At 36.7% G+C, this 25,259-nt stretch overlaps 3 protein-coding genes and 1 long non-coding RNA gene across 6 annotated transcripts; 3 read left to right on the top strand and 1 right to left on the bottom strand.

Annotated features, from left to right (window-relative positions):
• Positions 1–189: 189 nt before the first annotated feature.
• On the top strand, positions 190–4,133 carry LOC140799597 (uncharacterized). The gene is made up of 8 exons (XM_073153976.1): positions 190–509; positions 784–892; positions 1,024–1,168; positions 1,459–1,510; positions 1,605–1,751; positions 1,849–1,960; positions 3,294–3,420; positions 3,549–4,133. Exons 1-8 carry the CDS (start codon positions 273–275, stop codon positions 4,003–4,005), a joined length of 1,386 nt encoding a protein of 461 aa, XP_073010077.1. The 5' UTR covers positions 190–272; the 3' UTR covers positions 4,006–4,133.
• Positions 4,134–4,371: 238 nt separating this feature from the next.
• Positions 4,372–5,579, bottom strand: LOC140800222 (uncharacterized). Of its 3 annotated transcripts, none has more exons than XR_012111149.1 (2): positions 5,223–5,579; positions 4,372–5,007 (listed from the first exon to the last, which is right to left on the bottom strand). It is a non-coding gene; the product is annotated as an uncharacterized lncRNA (long non-coding RNA). The 3 variants fall into 3 exon arrangements; XR_012111148.1 differs by having other exon boundaries at positions 4,372–4,992; XR_012111150.1 differs by having other exon boundaries at positions 4,372–4,992; positions 5,232–5,579.
• Positions 5,580–12,934: 7,355 nt separating this feature from the next.
• LOC140800117 (ethylene-responsive transcription factor ERF003-like) lies at positions 12,935–14,222 on the top strand. The gene is made up of 2 exons (XM_073154780.1): positions 12,935–13,160; positions 13,524–14,222. Exons 1-2 carry the CDS (start codon positions 13,075–13,077, stop codon positions 13,906–13,908), a joined length of 471 nt encoding a protein of 156 aa, XP_073010881.1. The 5' UTR covers positions 12,935–13,074; the 3' UTR covers positions 13,909–14,222.
• Positions 14,223–21,602: 7,380 nt separating this feature from the next.
• Positions 21,603–23,122, top strand: LOC140799566 (uncharacterized). Its single transcript, XM_073153938.1, has one exon. It carries the CDS (start codon positions 21,754–21,756, stop codon positions 22,927–22,929), a length of 1,176 nt encoding a protein of 391 aa, XP_073010039.1. The 5' UTR covers positions 21,603–21,753; the 3' UTR covers positions 22,930–23,122.
• Positions 23,123–25,259: the final 2,137 nt, after the last annotated feature.

The following is a 25,259-nucleotide window of genomic DNA, read 5'->3' as shown; positions in this document are numbered from 1 at the left end:
TAAACTATTTGGCCACATAAACAACGTTATACAAAGGTAACGGACAGTTTGATTTTAGGCAAGCAATTTGTAATTTACCCATTTTAATAATTTAGGAGAAAAGGACAAGAATACCCTTAACTAGGAGAAATATTTGAATAGGAATTTTAAAGGGTATATATGCGAAAAAGAAAAAAAACTCATAAAGAGAAGCAGAGAGCCAAAATCGCATTTTTATCGTCCCGCAGACTCGCATTCCGTCTGTTCCTCTCGGCTGCAATCGTCCTAATCTCATGCCTTCCGCCCTCCACCTTCGTCCTTGCTTTCACTCCCATCCAAATGTCACACCGAGCCCTAACCCTAATCCCAGGAGCCCTCTTCCTCGCAGAGCTCGGCGGTCCCCAAGAGGAAGAGCGACCTTCGCGAGCTCGCTCTCCACTCCCCAGTCGCTTAGAAGTAACCGGTCTTCGAGGTACGCCGTCCTCGGCGCCGGCTTCGCTGGCTTATCTGTCGCTTGGCATCTCCTCAAGGTTGGTAATTTTGCTCTCCGAAGCTCTTGTTTTGTTCTTTTGGTCGAAAGGGAGTCCATTTATGTCCAAATATTGGAACTTGGTATTCTGGAAACATAGTGCGAAGGCCTTCTCTTCGTTCCCTAGAAGAGTTATAATATAGGGGGCACTCAAACTCGTAGAAGATCTTGAATTTGTTTGTTCCATTGAGCCAACCTAAGCTTTCGTTTGATTTGCAAGTCAGTAATTTTCAACTGTTTTCTTGTATTTTATGACTTGAATTTGTACTGTACAGCATAATGCAAAGGAATCCCATATCTGCGTTGATATTTTTGATGAAAATGGAGTAGGTGGAGGTGCTTCTGGCGCTTCAGGAGGGCTTCTTCATCCTTACTCCCCTAAAGGTCCTCATATCCATCTGACAGTTGGCATTCTAACATTGCTTAATTTTGTAAATATCCCATTTTTCCTTATTTGTGTTCTAATACTTCAAAATGATGGTTCCTTTTTTGTAATTTGTTATTGCTGACTGCAGCTAAGCTTCTGTGGAGGGGTGCTGAATGCTGGAAAGAATGTTTACAGCTATTGACCATTGCAGAACAAGTGACTGAAGCCACAGGTCCAAGTAGGATAATTGAAGATTCTACATTCAATTTTGATAAAACGATCGTTTGGAGAAGGCAATTATTTCTCCTCTTAAGTTATACCTTTAGTTTTCGGCAAGTGACTAGTTGTTAAACATATGAGGAACTAAGGACCATGTGGAAGTAGCATTATTGTATTGCATCGTTGTATTTTATACTTTGTCAAAGAAAATAGTCATGCCTATCTCTGTAGATAAATGCTAGCCAGATGTTTATACTTTAGCAAAGAAAATAGTCATACCTATCTCTGTAGATAAATGCTAGCCAGATGTTTAGTTCTCTTATAGCTGTATATAACTGATGCTCTTATAGTTGCTATCTTTCAGGGGAATATTGCGACCTGCAACAAGTGAGAAAAATGCTGAGATTTTGATGGAGGTATATTTCATTTTATTGTGACAGGATACAGTCCTTACTATTTAACTTTCCTTGATGGGTTGTTTGATTGCTTTATTGCTATTCAAGTGATTAGAATGCTCAGAGTTGCCTCCAGAGTTGCAGTTTGGAAGCTTTAAATAAGGAAGCAGTTGAATGTCTAATACCTGGTTTATGTGTTCCATTAAACTTTGCTGTTTATATGCCCCTAGGAATGAACATCCATCCCAAGAGATATCTGCAGGTATCTTACTTTTCATGCTCTTATCTTTTTCTCTGAACCTTCTTTATATGCTTTTTTTGGGGTGAGTAACTAGTCTTCTTTCTTATGTATTTTACAGGCCTTGTTTGTTGCATGCCAAAATCTAGCCGATGAATTATCTGCATCAAGCAGGAAAGAAAGAGAGATCAACTTGTACAGAAAGTCTGTAACCAACCTCCATCAATTAGCAGGTAACTGTCAGTCGTTTGTGTGCATGTTGAACGTAAGAAGGCTTGTCTACAGGCATCTTTTGTATTATATTTGTCAATTTCTTGCAAAAGGAAACAAACCTATGAGTATGCAGTGTCTACTTCAGTTGTATAAGTTGAATCTGTTTACAAAATTTTGATGATGGCTACATCAAATCTTCTTTGTTTGAGACATCTAATTTTGAATAGAGTAGAGAGGTCTACATCAAATCTTCTGTATTTGAGACATCTACATCAATGCTTCTGTACTTGAGATAGCTATAAGTTGAATCCTGTTGTCATTTGTTTTATGATATGGGGCTTCATGGTGAATAATGTTTTTTCTTATTATTTTGCTAAATTTAAGGCCTTCTCATCTTATCTACCTGATACCTTTTCTACCGCCTGATTATGATTATTTACTTGAGCAATTCTCTGTATAAAAAGGGTACTTATGGTCTCCAAAGGATACTTGAGCAATTGTTTAAAGAATAATGGCTATTATCTGAGTATGATGCCACATGATATGTTTCTAGCCATGCTTCCTCTTCAATTTGCTCTTTACTGTAAAGCCACCCCATGATTGACCTAGATCATAGATTAACAGTACTCTCCCTTAGCTATATTTGTCTGTAGATCTGCTATAAGATCCTAAAAACAATCAGAAGGGAATCTACTTAAGATGATCAGTATTCTACTATTCTTGCTTAGATAAAAACAACATGCAGCATCTTCTATAAGATGCTAAAGTAATAGAGGGTGAATCTAATGAACTGCATCTATGGAATTTCCATTACATTATTTATTTACACTGGTTAGACAGAGTGTTGTTACTTTTTGTGAGAAGATTATGGTTGAAAAGTTGATATCCTCATGGATATTTAAATTATGGAGTTAAAAAATTTCTTAGGCTTGTAATAAAGGTGACCAGCTTTGAATATATCCTTCATTTTCATGGTAATTAATAATACAACTTTTTGAATCTCTACATATATCTAATGTAGGCAAACTGCTACAAATTCCTATGATTTTTCCAATTTTTAGGTCTACTTTTAATGTGTTGTTGTGCATGCACATCTACTTTATATAGTTGGAGTCTTTCATATGAATATATCTGTTATGACCCCTTTTTTTCGGCTTTCCCATTTAAGCAACTGTTGCTTGCTAACAACTTTGGAGGTCATATGTATGTTCTTGTTAATATTTTCTTTTCTCTTTTCTTGGAGTGCATCTAGTTCCCCATGTTTTTCCAACAATTATCTTTTCTGTAGTAAGTTCTTAGGTGCAGTGGAGAAAAGAATTCCTGGAAGTTCATAAGAATAGTGACAATGTGCAGGGGAATATGATGCTGTGATCATCTGCCTTGGCGCTAAAGTGGATATGCTTCCAGAGCTTGAAGGAAAGCTCCCTTTAAGAACCTGCAGAGGCGTTGTTGCAGAGCTTCAGTTGCCAACTGATATGGGGTATGATTGTTCAACTCCATAGGCATTTATAAATATATAATTTCTAGCCCACTGTGTGACACAGCAGTTAAACCATGTTCTCACTTATTCCATATATTTAATAGTTTATAAGATTGATTTCCTTGCAGAGGGGAGGTTGGTTACCGAAGCCCTTCAGTTTTATCTGATGCATGGCTTGCATTCCAAGAGCCACGCCGTGTTTTTGTGGGATCAACATGGGAGTGGAAGTCTAGAAACTATAAATCAAGTGTCTCTAAAGAAGAAGCTTCAAGAGCAATGGAAGAACTCCTGCCGAAAGCTGCTGCTGTTTATCCAGAAATAAGAAAATGGACTTTCACTGGAGCGAGGGCAGGTTTAAGGGCGATGCCGCCAGTGACTCCACATGGATCACTGCCACTCTTGGGATGCTTGAACAACACAATAGGGGAGAGGGGGAACTGCATGTATTGGTTGGTTGGTGGCCTTGGTTCCAGGGGACTTCTTTACCATGGTCTGGTAGGGAAGTTGACTGCTCAAGCTGTAATTTCTAGTAATGAAGATGTAATACCCTCTGAATTCACTTCATGGAAGAAGATGAAAGCTTGAACCACAAAAGTTCTCATAAATTCTTACTTTTGTACCAAAAACCGAGCAGTGATAAAGATCCACAATTTGACTCTATTATTACTCAGGTTGTATAAATCTTCTTGCAATAATAGATCAGTTCGGACAAACGTGACAAACTTCTCAGCTTGCAGAAGTAATGCTTATATGTAAATATATGATGGTTAGAAGGTTGAACTAATACTTAAGAGTGGAATCAGGTGATTAGGGCTCATGAACGGTTGTTGTTTGTAGTGCTAAATTGATATTTATTTATATTTTGTGCATATATACCTCTGCAAAGTACTTATTATCGTTCCAAAATTTTCCAGTCTAAATACCTGATCTCTATATATACTGGACAAAATCTTTGAATCCTCAACACCTTAAAATTCATATGAATCCGAGTTTTGAGTACATTTTTTTCAAAGCTAGTTTCTAAGAACTTAAAATTTTAGCTCGGAATAAAATCAACATGCTGTCAGAGCTTTCTTTTATGGCACTTAATCCCCACGTAAATAGTACTTGACAAAAACCACCTTATAATATAACAACCAATCGTCTACTTTAGATGGCCTAGGAGGATCAATTAGGGTACCTCGATCGAAGTCATCAACTAGATTTAGAACCCTTTGTGACACCTTGTGGCTTGGGCCCATTATCTCTATCATCTCTCTCAACTGCCTTATGCTTCAGGGGCTCCTCTTGCCCTGACTGGGTCGTTTAGCCTTTGAAAGGCCTCCCTGGGGACATTGCCTTCCAAGGTGAAGACATTGCTTTGGCTATCCTCTGCAAGGTCCATACTGGGCTTCTTATCAGAAAAGGCTTCTTTAGTCTATTCCCAACCAACTTTGCTGTAGAGTTTTTGAGGTTTCTCACCCGTTGTTAGCATGTGGTTACATTAGAACTTTTTGAGGCTCCTTCCTTCTGCCCTTGAGATTGTCTTCTCTCCCACCATCCCTCCATGTACTCGCTTTAAGATCTGATCTTCTATTTAAAAATTAACTGTATCTATTTAGTTAGAGTAGAAAACTATGGAAAACAGAAGATAAAATGGAGAAGAAAATGTCGGAAAAAATTGTTCTGTAAGTGAAGAAACAACCAGAATAGAATCCATATTCAAATTATCTGTAAGAGTATTTGGGACTTCTCCAATCATAGGAGAGGGTCTGCCATGTACTATTACTACTAGATACCGAAACATGCATTAAGAGCCTTACCAAGGTTACCTGAAGTGGCAATCAAATGTGAGGCTTCCCCTCCCTCGACTCCACCTCTTTTTAGAAGCTTACTCCGTCGTCTCCCAATCCATCACTGTTCGTTGCTGCAGCTGCTTTGCTACCGCTCACTGCCTACCTTCTCCTCCCTCGTCGACGAGGGTGACGACCACAGTTGGTGGCCGCCGAGTCACATTGTTCTCTTGATGATGGTTATTTGATATTTTTGTAGCTTGAAGCTACGTCGCATATTGTTCTCCCAATCCAAGGTTAGCTTGTTTGTTTGCTTGATCGAATGAGTTGGGTGTACTTTATTTAGATCTCGTATGTCTTTAGGGCTTAATGCTTATTTTTTCTTGTAGTGCCGGTAGAGAGGCTATTCAAAATAACTCCCATTTCCTTCATTTATCGGTCCATGGACCTTCTTTGAAAAAAAAAAAAAAAAAGGCAGCCACGGCAACAGATGCATTGTGATTGGGCTTTGAGTTCAGATTGCTAGGTGCCTTGGTAGGATCCCACCAATCTGGAGCTCCTATCTCATAAATGTGATTGGGCTTTGATTTGAAGTCTTGCCTTGCAGCTCCTATCTCATAAATGCGATTCTATGATCGAGATGATCGATTTTAGTCTGTAGCATGGTTTGGTCGCCCTGATGCTTGAGCAAATTTAGAATTGGGATGCCTGATGTTTCGACAGATGAGCAGATGACTACTAGTCTTAGTGGCATTTAGTTTAGAGCAATTGTTCGGCGACTCATATGGCTTAAAGCCTAGACTAAACAGCTAAAAGCTCGGTAGAGCCTAAATGCCTCTGTATCTAGAAATGATTGGCCATTTATCTAGCCCATATCTATCCTTCGAGCTCATAAATAAGAAAAAAAAATTACCATGGTAGATAACTCTACGTGGTCGGGTTCTCCATTTCAGTGTTGTTCTACAAATAGCATCACCACGAACATATATATGCATAAGTTTCTTCAAGATCCAGGACTGGGTCCTTGGTGAGAATCTCACCTCGGAGTTGTTCAAATTCTGTATCAAGCCCATCCAAGAAGATGTGCACACGTAATCGTTCGTTATATGCCCCATAGCATCATCTGGATCTTTCATTACAATCTTATCACGACGATCTAGTTCTTGAAAAACCTCTACAAGATCACCATAATAAGTAGAGAGAGGTTGACCAACCTATTTGATAGAGAATGCAGGTTGATTCAACGCAAAGACTTTCATGATTTCTGGTGACATAAATGTTAGCAACCACCCGTTACCTTCTGATTTTCTGCATATAACCAATCAGATAAATTTTTTAAAAAAAAGTTTTATGTTTGATATATATTATATATACCGTTAGATTTTAGTAATATCAACACATTTAAATTTTTTTTTATAGTAAATGCACATATTTTTATAATAAAATACACACAATTTATATGAAAGACACGGTTACTATATTAAAAATTTTAAAAAAAAAATTTGTAGACGTGCTCTGTATTCCAATACACATACATATCCGAATACAAATGGCCCCAAAGTCCAGTGTGAACGTTTGAGAAGCTAACATGAGAACATTGGTCTTGCCCATGGTGTGGTCATTGGTATTGGTGGATCCCATCATATTGGGAATTTGTATTTATAAGTATCAGTGAAGCTATTAGATATTTAATTTAAAATCCAATTCCCAAGTGAGATAGCATTGACTACAAAATTAACAAAAAAATTAAATCAATTAATAATAGGAAACCAAAAGTGGGGAGCACGATGAAAAGGTGAGAGAAGCAATTGATCCAACCAAATGGAGGGAACGAGGCCATGCATTGAAGGATGTTGGGATTATGCTTAATTCTTATCTAACCCTCCAAATACTTATATATATATATATATATATATATATTTATATTTTAAGTTACATGAATGTTAAATTACTAGTTGTCGGGTATTCGTTTGGTTTTCACAGAGCTACATAACTCTGATCAGGAATTGTATTTGTGCTCTTATAAGAGTTTACTTTGTTAAGATTTTTCGGCCTCTCGAGTCTTTTATTGTGCTCTTTCTATGGTGCTATTGATGATAGCAAATTGAGAGTCATGTTTTCAAGGTTGTTGCTCTACTTCTACTGTTTCAAATTATGTATGTGTATTTATAATTATTATTATATATTTAATGTTATGATTTTATTATGGTCTAATATACTTCTATGTAAATATGAGGCTTATGTTAAGAGATCGCTATATCTCTTGTTTGATTATTTGCATGTCAAATTATAATTGAATGATAAATTAATAAAATAATATGCAGGCTTTTTTTTAAAAAAAAAAAGATAAACCAAGATTTTGAGATTTAGAACTAATCATTGTCACATCACTTTGGAATCTTGTTCTAGGGTGGCATTGTAATCATGAGATTTTGTAGACTTTTTCTTTTGAATGAATTGAAATACGGTGCCGTCAATATAACTGAAATGTATCATCATTTTTTAATCTATTTTTCAAGAAACAGTTGCATGGGTATAACTATAACATGATTTGGGAGCCATCCTTCCAATAGAGTATAAGTGTTGTGATTGGTTAGACTTTGAACAATTTTTTGTTTTTTTTTTTAATCAAAGAGAGCTTACTTAGCTATCATTACCTCAGATGAAGAAAACTCTATCTCAATCAAAACTTATAGATCGAGAGGAAGTGGCTCGCCACTTTCTAGGGCCACAGTCTAGGAGACACACATTCCTCGCTCACTACCCAATCAGCGGTCGCAATCAGCGGTCGCATTACCCTTTCTACCTACATGGGACACACAACACCCATCTAATCCCTTAATTAATGTTTACACTCGTGTATAAGGTTATGGATCTGACATGGGCAAGCACATTCCTCCTTTAAGATCTTCACAAGTTGCTCTGAGTCCGACTCCACCTCCACATGTACATCCAAAGTCAACAGACTTAAGCCCAGTCCCATGGCATACGCTTCAGCGTATCGAGGTGATACCACCTCCAGCAGCACCCATGCAACCGTCAAGACATTCCCCTGCTCATCATCTTGAATAATAGCTCCTACGCCAGCTTGGCATAAACCTTCTTTGTAGGTTCCGTCTATGTTCAGCTTAACCCACCCTCTCTTTGGTCTAGACCATCTTGTCCCTTCAATTGGTACCACTTGTGGCTCCTTCGCAATGACGATGGCGTAGCTTTCGGTCATAGAGACTGCTCGCCAAGCCACCACACATGCAACTTTCTTGTACCCATCAAAAGCATGTCTACTCCATTGCTTCCAAACTTCCCAGCACGTGGTCACTATTAGCGCCTTAGTGAGACCGTCCTCCCCATCATTCGCCCCCCCCCATCTCCCACCCATGATGCTTTGTCATCCAACCCTGTTCAACATTACTCCCCTCACTATAGTTGGTCACATCTTCGCCACTAGCTCCCACACCTCCTTAGCAAAGTGACAGTCGTACATCAGGTGGTCCCTTGTCTCGACGAACAGTCCACAAAAACAGCACCAATCATCACTCCCTATCTAGAAGGAGTGCAACATTACCTTCGTCGGCAGCCTGTTCCAGGTTACTTACTAGCAGAATAGTTGAACTCTTGGTGCTACATGAAGTTTCGAGAGAATTTGCCATTCCCGCCTCTATTCCTTGCACATGGGGTTTAAAAATTTATAGATAGATCCTGCCTTCGGAGTACCCGTTTTATGTTCCCATCAGATCCATTAGTTAGTGCAAGAGGCGTCGGTTAGCCTAATGGCCACAGCGCTATAGGCCAACTCCACCCCCCGACCGAATGATGCCGAGATCATCAACCTCTCTCCTATGTTTTAGCTTAGCCACCGTGAGAATCTCCTCCATAAGGTTTGGATGAATGACCCGCGGTTGCCACCTTCAAGGAACCGACAAGGTCCATGGGTCATCCACTACACTCGTGTCCCTCCCATTGCCAATGAATTTTCGGCAACCCATCATGAGCTCCTCTGCAGTCCGGCATAAGGCTCGCCACAACTGCGACGTGTCTTTCCTTTTGCATTGCTTCCAGGGATGGAGTGCTCCATACTTTGCTTTCAAGATTTGGACCCAAGGAGAACTATCGTTGTTAAGGATTCGGAACACATGTTTCCCCCATTAGGCCCCATCTAGCTGCAACTAGTTTGCACACTCCGAGCCCGCCGGCACTTCGTAGCTGCGTTACGGTGTCCTAGCTCACGAGGTGGAGACCTTTCTCTCTCCTATTATCCTAGAGGAAGGCCCTTGCCCCCTTATTGATAGCCTCAAAAATGGTGCCAGGCACCCACGAGCTGTCGAGCCAATAAGTTGGGATCGCCATTAGAGCTGCATTAAGGAGTGTTAAGCGCCTAACCAGAGAGAGGCAATTTCTTTTCCACCCGATCAGTTTCCTAGCAACCCGCTTGACCAGCCAGCCATACTCTCTCACACTCAAGAGATGGGTACCTCGAGGCACACAAAAGGCATCTTAGCCATACTGAGACCTAGCATCGCACTGAGTTGGCCTGCTAGTCTTGGCTCAATCCAGTCTAGTAGGAATAGCTCCGATTTTGCCGTGTTCACCTTTTGGTTGGTGATCTCTTGATAGGTATGCGGATAGTCTTGGATTACCTGAACATTCCTCTCTGACACTTCCATCGTAACCAGTAGGTCGTCGGCAAATAAGAGGTGTGATAGTTGCACTAGTAGATCGCCTCTAATAGCTTGGAGTTGGGTTTGGAGCTGACTAAGTAACACGGCAAAGGGATCCCCACCGATTTCGACCCCATATCAGCATTTTTAATGGTGCAACTGTCACACCTCTTGTCAGCATTTTTATTAAAAAAAAATACTAAATAATTTAGCACTTTATTAGAAAAAGATGATATATATAAAATGCTGAAAAACTAAGCATTTTATTATTAAAACCACTAAATAAGAAAGATATAGGTAAAAATATAAATGTAACGTCATAACTTTGTGCTCGTTTATCTATTTTAGTCATAAAATATATCGTCATGAAATAAAAAATCGTAGCTCTTCCAAATTTTACTTTTATTTTTTCTAATACAATGCTCAACTCTTCGATATTTTTTAATATAAAATATTGATATGATCAACGTATTACTTTTGTCTGAGTAAAACGCTAAAGTTATAAGTATTTTATGTAGAGATACGGTGGCCAGTGACCCATCTATAGTATTAAGTTTAAGGCCGCATCTATTTGGAGAAATAAGTTTGAAAAGTAGGGCTGGTTTGGTCAGAAACTTGTATACTAACCTCAGGTCAGAAATAGCTGCAGGTGTGTGTGTGTTTGTGAGAGAGGGGAACCCTCACTTAGTTGAACAGTTCATTGCCTTTCAAAATTAGGACGGTTTCTAATTTATTTGTGATTCTTACTTACAGGCTTTTCTATTACTTTGAACTCTTTATAAAAGCCTATAAAATATAAAGGGAGAGTAGGAGAGTTTAAAAATAACACAACAATATAATAAGATAGTATGTGAGATGAGTAGAGGGCAAAATATAGACGGCATTTCTATGGATATAGCTCATATTGGATGAAGTATATAAAATTCTTGTATCTCTTGTATAATTGCTTCTGTATTAATTTTTCTTGACGTTTTTCTCTTTTGAACTCTTGCAGCTCTGTGAGTGAGTAGAGGGTGGCGGTGCAAAATATAGAGGACGTAAGCCTTATGATTTCTTTCTTATATTCTCATTCTTATGATCTATGTAGTAAAACAAACGAAATCTTTATGAATCTAGCCTATATTTGGTGATTTCTTTCTTGACATTCTTTTTCTTAAACTCCTTCACATAAAATAAGGATGAAATATGTATAACTACTCTAATTTTTAATATAAAAAAGAGAGAGCTAATACTAGTATAAGGTAATAATTATATTTGATGTGATATAAAATTGATATTAAAGTATTGAAGTATAATAAAATTTTATTGGGAATTGGTGGTATTTAAATCAAATGACGGAAATATCTTTAAGTATATGTTAAAGTAGTATTAGTAAATATTATTTTTTTTGATATAATATTATTATTTATTATAACTACGAACTTAAAATACTTTATATACCTATAATGTGAGAATATAACTATGCACTGCAAGATTATATGCCTACATTTTAGAAAAATAACTATGCAATAGAGAATACAAAAATGCACTACAGGATAATGCGGTGTTAAGAGCTCACATTCTATGTAAAAATATTATACACTAGAGAAAATAAAGAAGAGAAGATGAGAGAGAATCTTAACTGTAGCTGAACTGATGCATTATTAAGTATTATCAAATTTATAGGCAAAATAATAATTATGGGCTATTATTAAATTATTTTTTAATGGTCGTATAGAATAAGTTACTATACCAAAATAATATAACTTAATGTTTTAATTACTATACCCAAAATAAAAAGAGCTTATTTTAGAATAAAATTATTCCTATCCCATAATAAGTGAGCAGAGGACTTATAACCTTGTGAGAGAGTAGAGGGTGGCAGTGCAAACTACAGAGGGCCTGAGCCTCGGTGATTTCTTTGTTACATTCGCAATCCTCTTACGACGAAATCTCTATAAATATAGCCCAATATCGAGTGGAGTATATGAAACTTTTAATATCTCTTGTGTTGTTGCTTTTGTATTTTTTTTTCTGGACGTTCCTTCTCTTGAACTCTTGCAACACCATACTAGGTGTTTTTTTTTTGAATAGAAAGCTAGATTCAGCTGTGTCTATCCCTTCGCCAGGGATGAGACATTGGCAACAATAAAGTTACATAACTCAAATGGGATGGCATTCGAAGGTCCCAACCTAATCGGACCGAGCTACCCTTACCGTGTTGGCCGCCCAGTCCGCAGCCTTGTTACCATCGCGTCTAACATGTGACACATGATTATTTACAAAAGAGCTCAGTAAGACTTTACACTCGGCAACTACTATCGCACCATATAGTGTAAGGGTAAATTAAAAAGAAAAGCAAACAGAGCTCAAGTCAGAAATAGCTGCAAGTGAGAGAGCTAGGAATCCTCACTCCTTGCCCACTTTCTTTATTTTTTATTCTTTTTATCTCTTTCTTGGGGATTGATTGTTTAAAGGAGAAAGCAGCGTCTCCTCTCACATGGAACGAACAGTTTGTTTCATGCTGCCATTACCTTCCAAAGCTATGAAATCCACATCCCTAGATCTGTCTGCTGATCTAGTCTTAATTCTTTGAATATGCTTGCTTAGGTTTCCTTTCTTCAGGCAGCATGACATGGGCATGCACAAACTCCACATCCCAAGGTTCAAACTTCTAAGTATGCATGGACTTCTGTAGGTTGTGAATTTTATAAAGTTCTTGGGGGCATGGTTCATTGAACTGAGTAGATAGATAGCCCAAAAGGCGAGTATTGCTAATGATAACTCTATTTATATTAAACATATATAGAGTGAAAGAGAGAGTTTACATAGACTTAATTAGTGATGCAAGAAAAAGTCCTAAAAGGGTTAAATGGTTTGTGTTAGAATTACTGCATTGGAGTTAAACCCATGGGAAAGCGAACACCCGTGAAAAATTAATACGGAGATGAAAACAAGGTGGTAAAGAGAGGAATTGGATGAACAAAGAGTCCTTGTGGGACCCAAAACTAAATTTTGGAGTAGAGAATACATTACATTGTGGGCCCACTTCCTCGTTAACAATCTACAAGTATCCAACCTCTCTCTCTCTATCCCTCTCTCTCTCTCTATTCAACCTCGTTAACACTTCCATTTCTTCCCCTTAGACTGAGAAGCTCTCCCTCCTCCCCTTCCTTCCACTCCATTGCCAATACAAAGAAACTTACCATCTTCTTCTTCTTCTTCTTCTTCTTGTTCTAGATCTCATGGCTAGACCGCAGCAGCAGCGATACCGCGGCGTTCGCCAGCGGCACTGGGGATCCTGGGTCTCGGAGATTCGCCATCCTCTCCTGTAAGTCAATTGAACACTCTCTACTCCATTGTCAGTAGTATACCAACTCATATGTACTACTAGTTTCACTTGCAGTAAAAATGATCTTCTATTGCCTCGTTTACATTTTTCAAGCCTTAGAAAAAAAAAAGGAGAAAATTCTGATGTTAATTAGAGTTCGTTTTAATTTAATTATAAATATTATATGCTCAAATTATCCGTGCATTATCTCTGACGAGTATGTTAGGCATTTAATGTTGTCTCCTTTTATAAAGAGGAAATATAATAGGTAGAAAAATTCAAGTTTCTTATTATTTATGATGATATTTTTTTAACAACCAATAACCATCCATGTAATTAAATCAAGAAGGTTCATTCTTACAGGAAGACAAGGATATGGCTGGGAACATTTGACACAGCTGAGGATGCAGCAAGAGCCTACGACGAGGCCGCGAGAATAATGTGCGGCGGCGCCGCCAGAACAAACTTCCCTTCTCCATCGTCGTCGTCGTCGTCGTCATCTTCTACCTTCTTATCCGGCGCTCTCACCGCAAAGCTGCACTACTTCAACATGGTATCACGAAACATTAATGCCATTGACAAGAATAGCTTGGATAGTAGTGCTCGCGATCGCAAGAAGAGGAGCAACGCGGCGGAAGAGAGTGGCAGTGCTAGAGAGGTGCAGTTTCGTTACCTTGAAGACCATCATCACATTGAGCAGATGATAGAAGAGTTGTTTGATTCAAACCTCTCCATGGAGTTCTGCTGATCTCTCTCACACATACTACTCATGTTATGATCTTCTCATACACTTATCCATTCCATGTAAACTGAGTTTCTCTATATTGCTAGTATTAATGATGATGCAGTATCTTTCTAACTAGGAGTTGGATTTAATTAGTTTTTCAAGCTCTTGTTAGCTTTCTTTTTCAGGGTTTATCTTAGAATAAGAGTTTTACTTTTCGAAGCTTAGTTGTTTTAGATTTTTAGAGATATAGAGTTTATAGATAATGTATTAGAGTCTTGTGGTAGGAACAATGCTATCCTTATTCAATAAAATTTTATTTTTCACATATTGTGAAAGATTTGAGATGAAACGTCTCAGACTTAGAGTAACTTTAAGTGTGACTTTTGGTGAGATGTCAAGACTCACGAATTTGTGAGATGGCATTCATCTATCAAATGTGAGTGTTGATGAGACGTTAAACTCTCCCATATCCATCTATTTTATCCCGTTCTTGAAGAGAATCACCTGACGATCTCTTATCGACTATGCTAATTAAGTTGCAAGACTAATTGTTTAATATACTTAGCTATATATATACACAGTAATACATTATAAATAGAATGTATGGAGCTATTATCTTAGAAGTAAAAGTGAGGTTTCAGTTACTTAACGGGCTAACCCTTAGAAAATCTATAAAGAAGATTACTTAATGAGAATCCATAACCTCTACAGTGGCCCATTCAGCACAAATTATAACTAGAAACAATTCCTCTAAGAGTAGGAAAAAATCACATATTTCTTTAATAATTTTGAGAAAAAGAAATTAATTCATAAATACAAGTCAAACATTTCGGCTGCTTTTCTTTTTTCTTGACTTTTGCTTTGCACAAAGCATCCAGGCCAGAAAGAAATTTGGTTTATCTCTGTCTTTTTCTTTTCTTTTGAAAGAGAAAGTCCATTAGACTGGATTTATTCATGCTCAAAAATTACATAAAGCTTCAAGAGGTGGGCCGGACTAGGCTTCTAGTTTATCATATGATCGAGTGAGTATGAGCACTTCACCAAAGGAAAAAGATTAAAAGAACTTTGACTCAATCTATGCTCTCTAGGATTGCCTTTGACACTGTAGAACTTTGTCTTGGAAAATCATGAGAAATGGTCTAATTTTATGTAGAAATTGTCTCAATGGCATTTGCACCTTTTGATCAAAAGCACTGGAGTGATTCATTCTCTCATTAAGACCCTTTCCATGCTATAAGAATGTTGTTCATCTCAAGTGAGAAAGTGGAGGACTGCAGCTTTGAAGTTTCTCACAATACAAAGTCTCTTTACCTCTGCCTTTAGAGGAAAAAGAAGAGGAAGCGTGTAGAAGTTTTCTAACCCCATACAGAGGAATGGAACTTTACATTGGCGACTTCCTTTTGAGGATTCCAGGGCTCATCCAATTCACTTTATGTTAGACTTTAAAAGATGAGATTTATTTTTCTATAATATAAAGCTAGTTTATGTTTTTGAGTTATTGATTGCTTAAGGAAGACAAGAAAGCTTCCTTTATCTAGAGGTTCTCTATAAATTATTATGCTTCGTTAACTTAACTTGTAGAATAAGATTAATTCTAAGAGAATTATTCTAATTTTTTATATTAAAACAAAAGAACCAATACCGATAAAAGTTATTCTAATATTTAGTTGTATATTAATATAAGTAGTAAATATATTTGATGCGATATAAAGTTAATATTAAAGTAATAGAGAATATATAGTGAAATTATATTAGAAATTGGTAATATTTTATACCGAATGGCCAAAATACCCTTAATTACATCAATACTTATGGTTACTTTTTTTATTAACCTGCACTACAAGTTAAGAACCCTACTCTATGGAAATAACCTAGCAGTGCTAGTAAAAACCATACTCTACGGCTAGTTCATCCAAATTGTAGATTTATTTTCCTGCACTACTAGTCACTAATGGCTAAATTTTGAGAGAGAATTAATTGTAAAAGAAGTGACGTGTGAATTAGTGTTGCCCTATCAAAGGGTAAAATAGTAATTTATTATAATTATAATTAAATTAAATTAAGTTGTGCGTATGAAGTGAGAGGAGAGAGCCTACGCGATTATTTAGTTGCTATACTAGTATAAGAGGACTTATTTAAGAAGAAACTAATTCTTATTCCATAAGTGAACGGAGAAGGCTGAGAGTTTTAGGTGTCATTTGATTCGTGCATTATACAGTCTCTCGTGAATACGATCTCCTTTAAATATATTTTAACAAACAAATATTCACCATGCATAATTTAGTTAATCATTGTATAAAATAAGTCACGCGGCGAGTTATGTTCAAAATCTTAGCACAATTTGAAGGGCGTGATTAATTTATGCACATTTTCTAAGCAAAATTTATATTAGCAAAAATAACAAAAACATCATCCTCTATATCTAACCCTTTTCAATTAATATAAACAAATAATCAAAACACCCTCCTCAGTATCTAACCTATTCCCATGTTTTCTCCATCCAAATGCTCTAATCTCTTTTGAAAAGTTTAATTTGTGGTAGTAGCACCAATTTTCATCTAAAATACTTGTGATTTATTAAAAGTGACCTGAAAAAAATAATCATCTTGATATATCAAGTTGTAACTATTTATCTTTCAGCTTCACACTATCTTTTTAAGAACATTTTAGTCTTTTTCTTTTAAAATGATCTTGTTGACTATATTTATTTATAGTTTAGTACTAAATATAAATTTTTATATAAAATTATTTAAGACGGCTTTATCCATATTCGATGACCAAATAATAAAATGCAAGTAAAGTTATAGATGCATCTTATTTGCATTTAAGAAATGTATAGTTATTTTTAAAAAAAAACCCTTATGCATAAACCAAATGAGGCATTTAGGGTTTAATTCTAGGCCAAACTTAATTAATTAAATATAACTTAAGCTTGGCCTAATCAGAGCATTTGCTTTAGCCCATCTTGGGCGGTCATTAGCCCAAGCCCAAAAATATTTACTATTATACACATATATTTCTATATTTATTTCAACAAAGCATTGGAACTTTAATCTAAAAAATATATTGCGATAATTCAACTACAATTCGGATCCCTAGATACAAATTGCTTATATAATAGCTATGATATAAGAAACATGAATATGAGATATGGATATATACAACATGATATGAAAATAAAGAATAAGATACTATATATTTATGACAAGATAAATAAAAAGTCACAAATGGTAAGGATGATACATTAGCCTTTCTCCTAGGCATTTACTTTGCGATTTTATGTGTTTTATTTCTGCGGCATATGCAGAAATTTTTTAAAAATTCATATAAAAAATTTGGTGTTGGAAACGTGTCCCGAGAATGTCTGCGAAATTTAGTTTTAAACTTTTCTAAAGGTTAAATATTTCTTAGAAGTGTCTTAACATGTGTTCGACATCAGTGTCAAATAAATGTCAGACACAAACACGACATGCTATTTGATAGGCTTCGCGAAGCAAACTAATGCAAGAAATGCATGCTTTTGGGGAATGAAATGTAAAACAGAAGTATACAAGCTGAAAGCCTAGGGTGTCAAAGCTACTAAACTAAAATTTTGTTGTGCTAAACAACTCTTCTAGAAGAGACTTAGCTTAAGTAAGTTGGACAAGTTAGTAGAAAGAAGAACATGGTAAAAAAGAAAAGAAAACTATGATTGCTTGAGTGAATTAACAATAAAGTAATTAAAACTAGCTTTTGAAGTTGTTGGAAGTTTTAGTAGACAATTTATATCAATGTGCCAAGGTTGGTTAGTAACCTTAGGGTTTCTTGTTCCAGAATCTTAGCATTATATATGACTGAATTGCATGCAAAGGCAAGTTGGTTGCTTCCTGATGTAGATGTGGAAACCTCCAAAGAGACACCAACCCTGGGAGTTGTTTGTGCAAACAAATGTTTCTGGTCACTTTCTAGATTCATAACATATCTATGGATCTAAACTATTCTATTTGGATTAGATCTATTATACAGTAGATTTATAGACACTAAATTGCAACTATTTTAGCATGCAGGTATAGTATCTATCGTTCTCGTGGATTGTCTTAGTCCCCCCGTTAACTTGTAGAATAAAAATAGTCTTATTATTGATATAGTAATTTTTTTTTCTCCTCTCTCGCTTCATACATCATTTAATTTAATAATAATAGTAAATTACTACTTTGCCCTTTGATAGGGCAATTCCTATTTCTCTTTCTAGGTAATTTTGTTCTTTTGATTTAAAATCTTACTAATTCCCAATTTTATATCACATTAATTCTAATTATAATACTACACTAGAATAGCTTATATTGGTATAAGCTTTCTTCTTCTACTATAAGAAATTATAATAGTTATTCTAGTATTGATCTTATTTCACAAGTGAAAAAAAAAACGTAGGAATCTTATCTACTCAATGGATAGGGACTCAGTTTAGTCTACCCTATGCGCCAATCTAATGATCACGTACATTCGATAGCTCTAACTGCCACCTAGTCAAGTAATGTTCCCTTTTGACCGCGATTGAAGCGACCGAATATTAATAAAGAGGGCAGAGGGGGGAGGATAATGGCAAGATGCATGTCCTTTTCCTACCACAACTTTGCTCTAGCTGGCTTGTTTATCTCTATAAGCCACACCCAAGTGCTCACAATGTGATATGGTTGTTGAGATGTAGAAGTCAATTAAGAAGTTGTACAATATGAAGTGTACAATTAAACCTAACTAAGATATATTTTTGAGGATGATGTTGGTTAGGGATAAAGATGAAGCCATGGCACATGGGTGGTCTAGTTTAGATTGTGAAAGTTTCTCTATGTCACTCACTCTCTCTCCCAAAGAGCATATATGGGGCCTTTGATATGTCCATAAAGAAGCAACCATGGAAGTAAAAGAGCAATCCCTATGATGGGGGCTATGGCTACTTTGGTTGTGGAAAGAGCCATAAGAAGAGAAAGGAAAAGGGCAATCCATGTGAGTTCCCTTGAGGGAGAAGGTCATGTCTTTGGGATGACAGCTAATGTCATGGGGATTAGGATAGCAATGAGGTTGGCAAGAATTGGCTATCCAATGTCCTTGAATAGGACTCTTGTGTACCCTCTTCCCATTCTTTGAACCTTGGAGTATTAATAAAGCATGGAGTTTTCCATTTAGATAATTCTTAAGCCTTTTAAATTTTTTTCTAAATAGTAAGATTATGCCTTTTGTGCGCGCAACTTTTATATAAATTATGCATACTCTATTATAGAAAGATGTGGATCTAGTGTAGAAAATTAGTGCACTCAATTTTTAAGAGGTCAGTCTTATTATTAGTAAAATTTAATAAGAGTTTTTCTTGTGCAAATGTCCTTTGTTGATTCGATAGAGAAACTATGGACCTTCCTCACATTTGCTGATATATTGATCGTGGATATCCAACAATCTTGATCATACTCATTCTAATTACACGGACCTCTTGTATTCTTTTTGGGTGTGGTAAGAATCGTCGTATACGTATAGTTGTCATGCATCTTATGCTATGTACTTCACAGGATTGGCCCAACGATCTCTTGATTACTGGGGTAGGAGCAAACCATACTTAAAAAATGAGATTAAATTATATTAAGGTTTGATCCGTAAACAATAATCACTACTTCCTTGAAAGAAATTTATAAGACTGTTTTGTTTGTTAGTAATCATAACGTATATAATATATGATTGAGGTTATTAATCTTATTCTTATTTTAATATTTTGATTATCTTAAATAAAGAATAAATAAAAGTTTCTTCTTGATACAAGTACAAAAACTATTCCGAAAATAATTTAGACCTAAAAGAGTTTTTGACCGAACTAATCATATTCCAAACTTTATTTATCAATATAGACTGCCCCTCGTATTTATTACCAAAAGGAAATCTATGAACTCATAAGCATTTACTTCTACAATAGAAATGCTATCAAGATAAGTGTTTTATATAAAAATAAAAATTTAAATTAGGCAGTTGGAATATTAAATTAAATAGATTCTTATAAATAAAATGCTAAAATATTAAGTGTTTTAGCGTCAGATAAAAATGTTAAACTAGTCGACGGTTAGGTAAAATCGTAAAAAGATTATTACTTTAAAGATTTAATGCTACAGTGAAATAGACTTTCTTTGATAATAAATTTAAAGGAACAATCTATTTTGATAAATAAAATATGAAACACTACTAGTTTTAGTCAACCACTCACAAATAAGCCCTAGAATGGATTTATCCTGACCATCAATCCATCAGCATTAAATTGTTGACCAAAATACAAGGAGCACACTAAATTGGCGGCTTGAAATCTTTGAAGCATAAACACACGACCAATCTCACCAATAAGTCTAATCAGAGGAGCTGCCAAAATCTAACAACTTTGATTTAATCATGAATTCTCTAATGCTTTTAAATAAAGTTCCTTAGATTATAAATTGACAAAGAAAATAAAGAAAATATATTTTACCTCCTTGTAATTAAACTGAATCTTAAAGTACATCCTTGAAATTTTAATTATGTCACTCAACTCTTTTATAGTTTTAATCTCTGTGTATCATTAAATTCTCTCTTAATTTTTTATCTAAGACTAACAGTGAAAATAATCATTAGTTAAAACAGTTTTCTATTAAAAATATAATAAAGAAAGATTGAGATGAGTCATTTGGTCTTTTTATCTTAAAATTATTATCATTTGTCAAAGAACTTTCTATTAAGTGAGATAAGTTATACAACCAAAAGTCCATATATTCAATCTATGTAAATTGTATTCTTATTTAATAAAATTCTCTTCTACCTGGAGATCATTAACCAATATCTTGTTTCTATTGCAGCTATATATATATATATATATATATTGCCCTTGAATTCCACTGTATCTAACTACATCAAAGTCTCACAAATAGATTCTTTATAGTCATACAAGCATTAAATATTGTCTAAACTCAGAAATTTTTTTAAGGAAAACACATTCTATGTGTTAAAACTATCAATTTTCCTAATGGAAGCACACAGTTTCTCTTACCAAGTTATTCAGGAAGAATCAACTGAGACCATGGGAGTCATAGTATTTGAATTTTTCCCAAAAACATAGTGCATTTTGCTTTTATTATCGTAACACTGTATTATATTAATATTTATCATTCGACTCCTATATTTTTGTCGGAAATGCCTCAAATATATAGGTGAGTTAAAGATATATAACTAAAATGACCATAATTTCTTTGAAAGACACAATGTTAAAATTTCCAAAATAAAAATTCAAGTCAGATCTCTAAAATTGATTTGGTCTCCAGACATTTAAACCCAATCTCTAGTTGACCCTTCAAACCTGCCTATGCACTACAAGGTCAAACCCAACACCAACTTTGACCACCATTTCCTCCCTCATTTCCTAATCATAAGAATCTTAGAAAACTTTCACCCAGTCTCCACACATCCACACCAAATCAATTAAACCCCACCCCTCTTCTAAGCTAATCCTCATCTCATAATTTCTTTTGAATTGAATCATCTATTATTAAAGTAATTAATCAATCATCCACCTCTCTTATTATGAGATTAGTATAAGGTAGGACCCACCTCCTCCCCCACCAATTCTTCCTCCCTGCTTGTTACGGTCACCGACTCGGTGACTTTTACCGTTGCTATCTGGCATCTGGATATTTATTATAAAATACCCTCTCTCCTCGGATTTATTTCCTTTTATCAAGCAAAGAAACCACTCCTCTCCATTCCACACCAAAAGCCATCTTCTCTCTCTCCCTCTCTCTCTCTCTCTCTCTCGCCTTTTGGTTTTTTGATCGCTAAAACACGATTAATACGAGAATCCGAGGAAGGCCAAGAAGGGGGAAGACGATGCCTGACCCGATTCCGACGTGCTTCCGCGGCGGCGAAGCGGCGGAGGCGACGACGACGACCTCGGTCTACGAGACCCATCTTGGGCTGGTGGCTTTAACTTGGTCACGCAACGTCCTCGGCCTCTCCCTTCGCGTCGATCTCCGCGTCTCGCTGGACAAGGAGGAAGGCTACTACGATGAGGAGGAGGAGGTGTTGAGGTTCCGAATTCGGCCATGGCTGTTGTGGAAGCGACGTGGGGGGAAGCGCTTCGAGATCAAGGACCACCCCAGCCGCCGCCACGTGCAGTTCATGTGGGACCTGACGCGCGCCCGGTTCCCCTCCGGCGGTGGCGGGCCGGAGCCCACTTCCGGGTTCTTTGTCTCCATGGACGTCGACGGCGAGATGGTACTCGTCGCCGGCGATCTCCGCGAGGAGGCGTACAAGAAGACGAAAGCGCAAAGGCCCCCCAACCCGTTCTTCTCCAAATACCCAGTCCTCATCTCGCGGCGAGAGCACGTCGTCTTGGGGGAGTCCACCTCCGCGAAGACGTACAACACCACGGCGATCTACAACGGGAAGGAGAGGGAGATCTCGATCGACCTCGGCGGCGCGAAGGAGAAGGAGAAGGAGAGAGGCGATTCCGGGATGTTAATCTCCATCGACGGGAAGGTGGTCCTCCAAATTCGGCGGCTGAAGTGGAAGTTTCGCGGGAGCCAGAAGGTGGAGGTCGACGGCGGCGACCGGATCCAGGTCTCATGGGACCTCCACAACTGGCTCTTCCGCCACCCGGAGCCCCCGTCTCAGGGTCCGTCCCCGACGCCGCAGACGGCGGCGGTGTTCGTGTTCCGGTTCGAGGGGGACGGGGCGGCGGAGATGAAGAGGTGGGAGGAGGCGGAGGAGGCGGAGAGGTGTTCTGGAAAGAAGGGAGGAGGAGGTCTGGGGGTATATCGAAAGATGGTTGGGGGCTATTTTGGGAAGATCAATGGGAGGAATTGGAGCGAGAGTAGCAGCGGAGGTGGGGAGAAGAGGAAAGGGAGGAAGAAGAGGCTGGTGAAGACGAGCTCGTCGTCGTCGATGTCGTCGATGTCGTCGAACACGAGCAGTTCGAGCGTGATGGAGTGGGCGAGCGCGGAGGAGGTGGAGATGCAGAGGGGCCAGGGGTTCTCGCTCTTGGTGTACGCTTGGAAGAGATAGGGGTATTTCGGTAATTTTCAGTTGAAAAATGTATGTGTTGATGAATTAGTTTCTTTTCTTTTTTTGGGGTGTTGTGTAATTTGTGTTAAATTGAATTTTTGGGGTTTGATATAAAAAATGTCAAACTGATTACTAATTTGTTGATGGATATATAGCTGAATAAAGAGTAAAACAAAAAGGAGATATTTCCCAAGATTTATTTTATTTGTAGCCTGAAAAAAAAAACCCTTTATCTCCTTTTTTTTATTTGAAGGGATTTTATAATTTAATTTATATTTAAGTTTTTTTATTTTTATAATAATAAATTTTAATGTGCACTCTATGTTGGATGTCATAATTTTTTTTATATAATTAAAAAAACTGTACATATTTGCACATTAATTCACACCTCAATTTGTGATCTTTAATAAAGTCATATGACTAAATCAAGACACTATTTTATGCTTCAGTTTGCAGTAGTAATACTAATCTGATGATGTATAACTAAATTTGAAGAAAAGTGACCATAAATTCATTTTATATTTTACATACAAATGACAGAGTACATATCTTCCCTTTTTTGTGACATTCTTGGTAGGATTTTAGTGATGGTTGTTTGCACAAACCTTATATAATGCCTGGAGTAGCAGTTTCTCATTAATGAGGGTTGAAGCAATTAATAAAGAATCAAACTCATTTAATGAAGTATCTCTCACTCATCTTAGAAGTGAACAGTGAACTCATTCAATTAGAAGGAGTAGTTTGGATTCAATCTGGGATCCAATCCTTAAATAAAAGTCTTAAAATCATATATCTCTCAATTGGGTCAGTGAACACTGCATGTGAGGTGGGGCATCCAACTTTGGGCCTCTCTTTTGACATCTTCTATGTGTGTTTTGTGTGTCTTTTGCTTCTCTCTTTCTTGCCATTCTTCTCTTTGCCAGAAGAGAGAGAGAGAGAGGTGTGTTAGATGTACAGTTTGACTGTTGATTTATTTATTAGGGAGGGTTAGCTGAGATGCAAACAGAAGGCAAGATTAGATTCCATGTCCTTTTGAGTTGGCTGTCTTCATGCATATCTTAATCTTATCTTTTCCAATCAAAATTTTCTGTACATGGGAGTGGATTGCAGAGCAGAGGTGATTCATGTGAAGGGGATCTTGTACTTACTTGTTAGTCCAACTTTTTTACATGGTATGTTTGTTTATTGAAATAATACATTAAAGGGTTTAATCTAATAGACACAAGTCAAATTAGTTGGATCATTTGTTCCACCTAAATTTTTTATTTTTTAGTTTGAAGATATCTTAAAGACTGATGGCATGATGTAGAACATTTCTTCTTTTTATATTCAAAGTTAGTGGGATACATTTGGTCAGTTAAAAGATGGCTTAATACTAATAGCCCTTTTAAACTATTTCACATATATCTTTTGAATATATTTTTAACCACATACACCCTTAATCTAAGAAAATTCTTTATTCAGAGAGTAAATATAGTTTTATTTTTCTTAATTGAGGGGTCTAGGTGGATATATTTCTTTGTTCAGGAATCCTATGGAGATAATAAAAAAAAGTTTAGATAATATATGTGGAAAACTATGATAGTTCATTAGGATTAAGTATAATTATCTCTAAAAAATTTCAAATTACTCATACTTACTCCTATCAACTTTCTACATCCAACTAATTTTAAGTTCAGCCCTATATAAAGTTTTAGCTGCTCTTTTTCTCCTCTTTACTAAAGAAGTCTTTTTCGCTGTTAATAAAGTTTCTCCCTCCCTTTTCTCCTAGCTTGAGTAGCTAGGAGAGATGAGTGGTCTTTCTCCCTGTTATAGAGGTTTTTCTCCTTTTTTTTTTCTCTTCCTCTTCCTCCTTCAAACATTCCATTATTTAATCATCTCTCCTCCTTTGTCTTCCGATCTATACTCTGCCCTCTCTCTTCATCGTCACTCATGTTGCTATTGATATTAGCACTAGCTACTGTTGTCGCTCTGCCACTTCTACCATCACCGATCTCTGCTCCGTCAAATCCACCTCTCTTCTTTCTCCTCAATCCATCTCGCCCACTCCAAACTTCCTTTTTCACTATCACCACCTCCCTCCTCCCACTATCTTCCAACCTCTACCTTCACCGTTGCCCATATAACTTACCGAGATGAAAGAGAAACAAATGCAATAATTTTGAAGCTTAATCTAACCTCAAATAACTTTATACCCAGTTATCCATTCTAATCATAAAAAACATACCGCTACGAAGATATGAAAATACCGAGCTATTTAGCATTTTCTATAAATTAAGACGTTGAACTAATTTCTTAAAAAAAAACTCTATAAAGTATGTCTTTATAAA

The sequence above is a fragment of the Typha latifolia genome, chromosome 13, assembly GCF_019914945.1.
Source record: "Typha latifolia isolate L0001 chromosome 13, TyphaL0001v2, whole genome shotgun sequence".
Taxonomy (NCBI): Eukaryota; Viridiplantae; Streptophyta; class Magnoliopsida; order Poales; family Typhaceae; genus Typha; species Typha latifolia.
The sequence above is the reverse complement of the archived record's forward strand: the minus strand, read 5'-3'. Positions and strand labels throughout refer to the sequence as shown.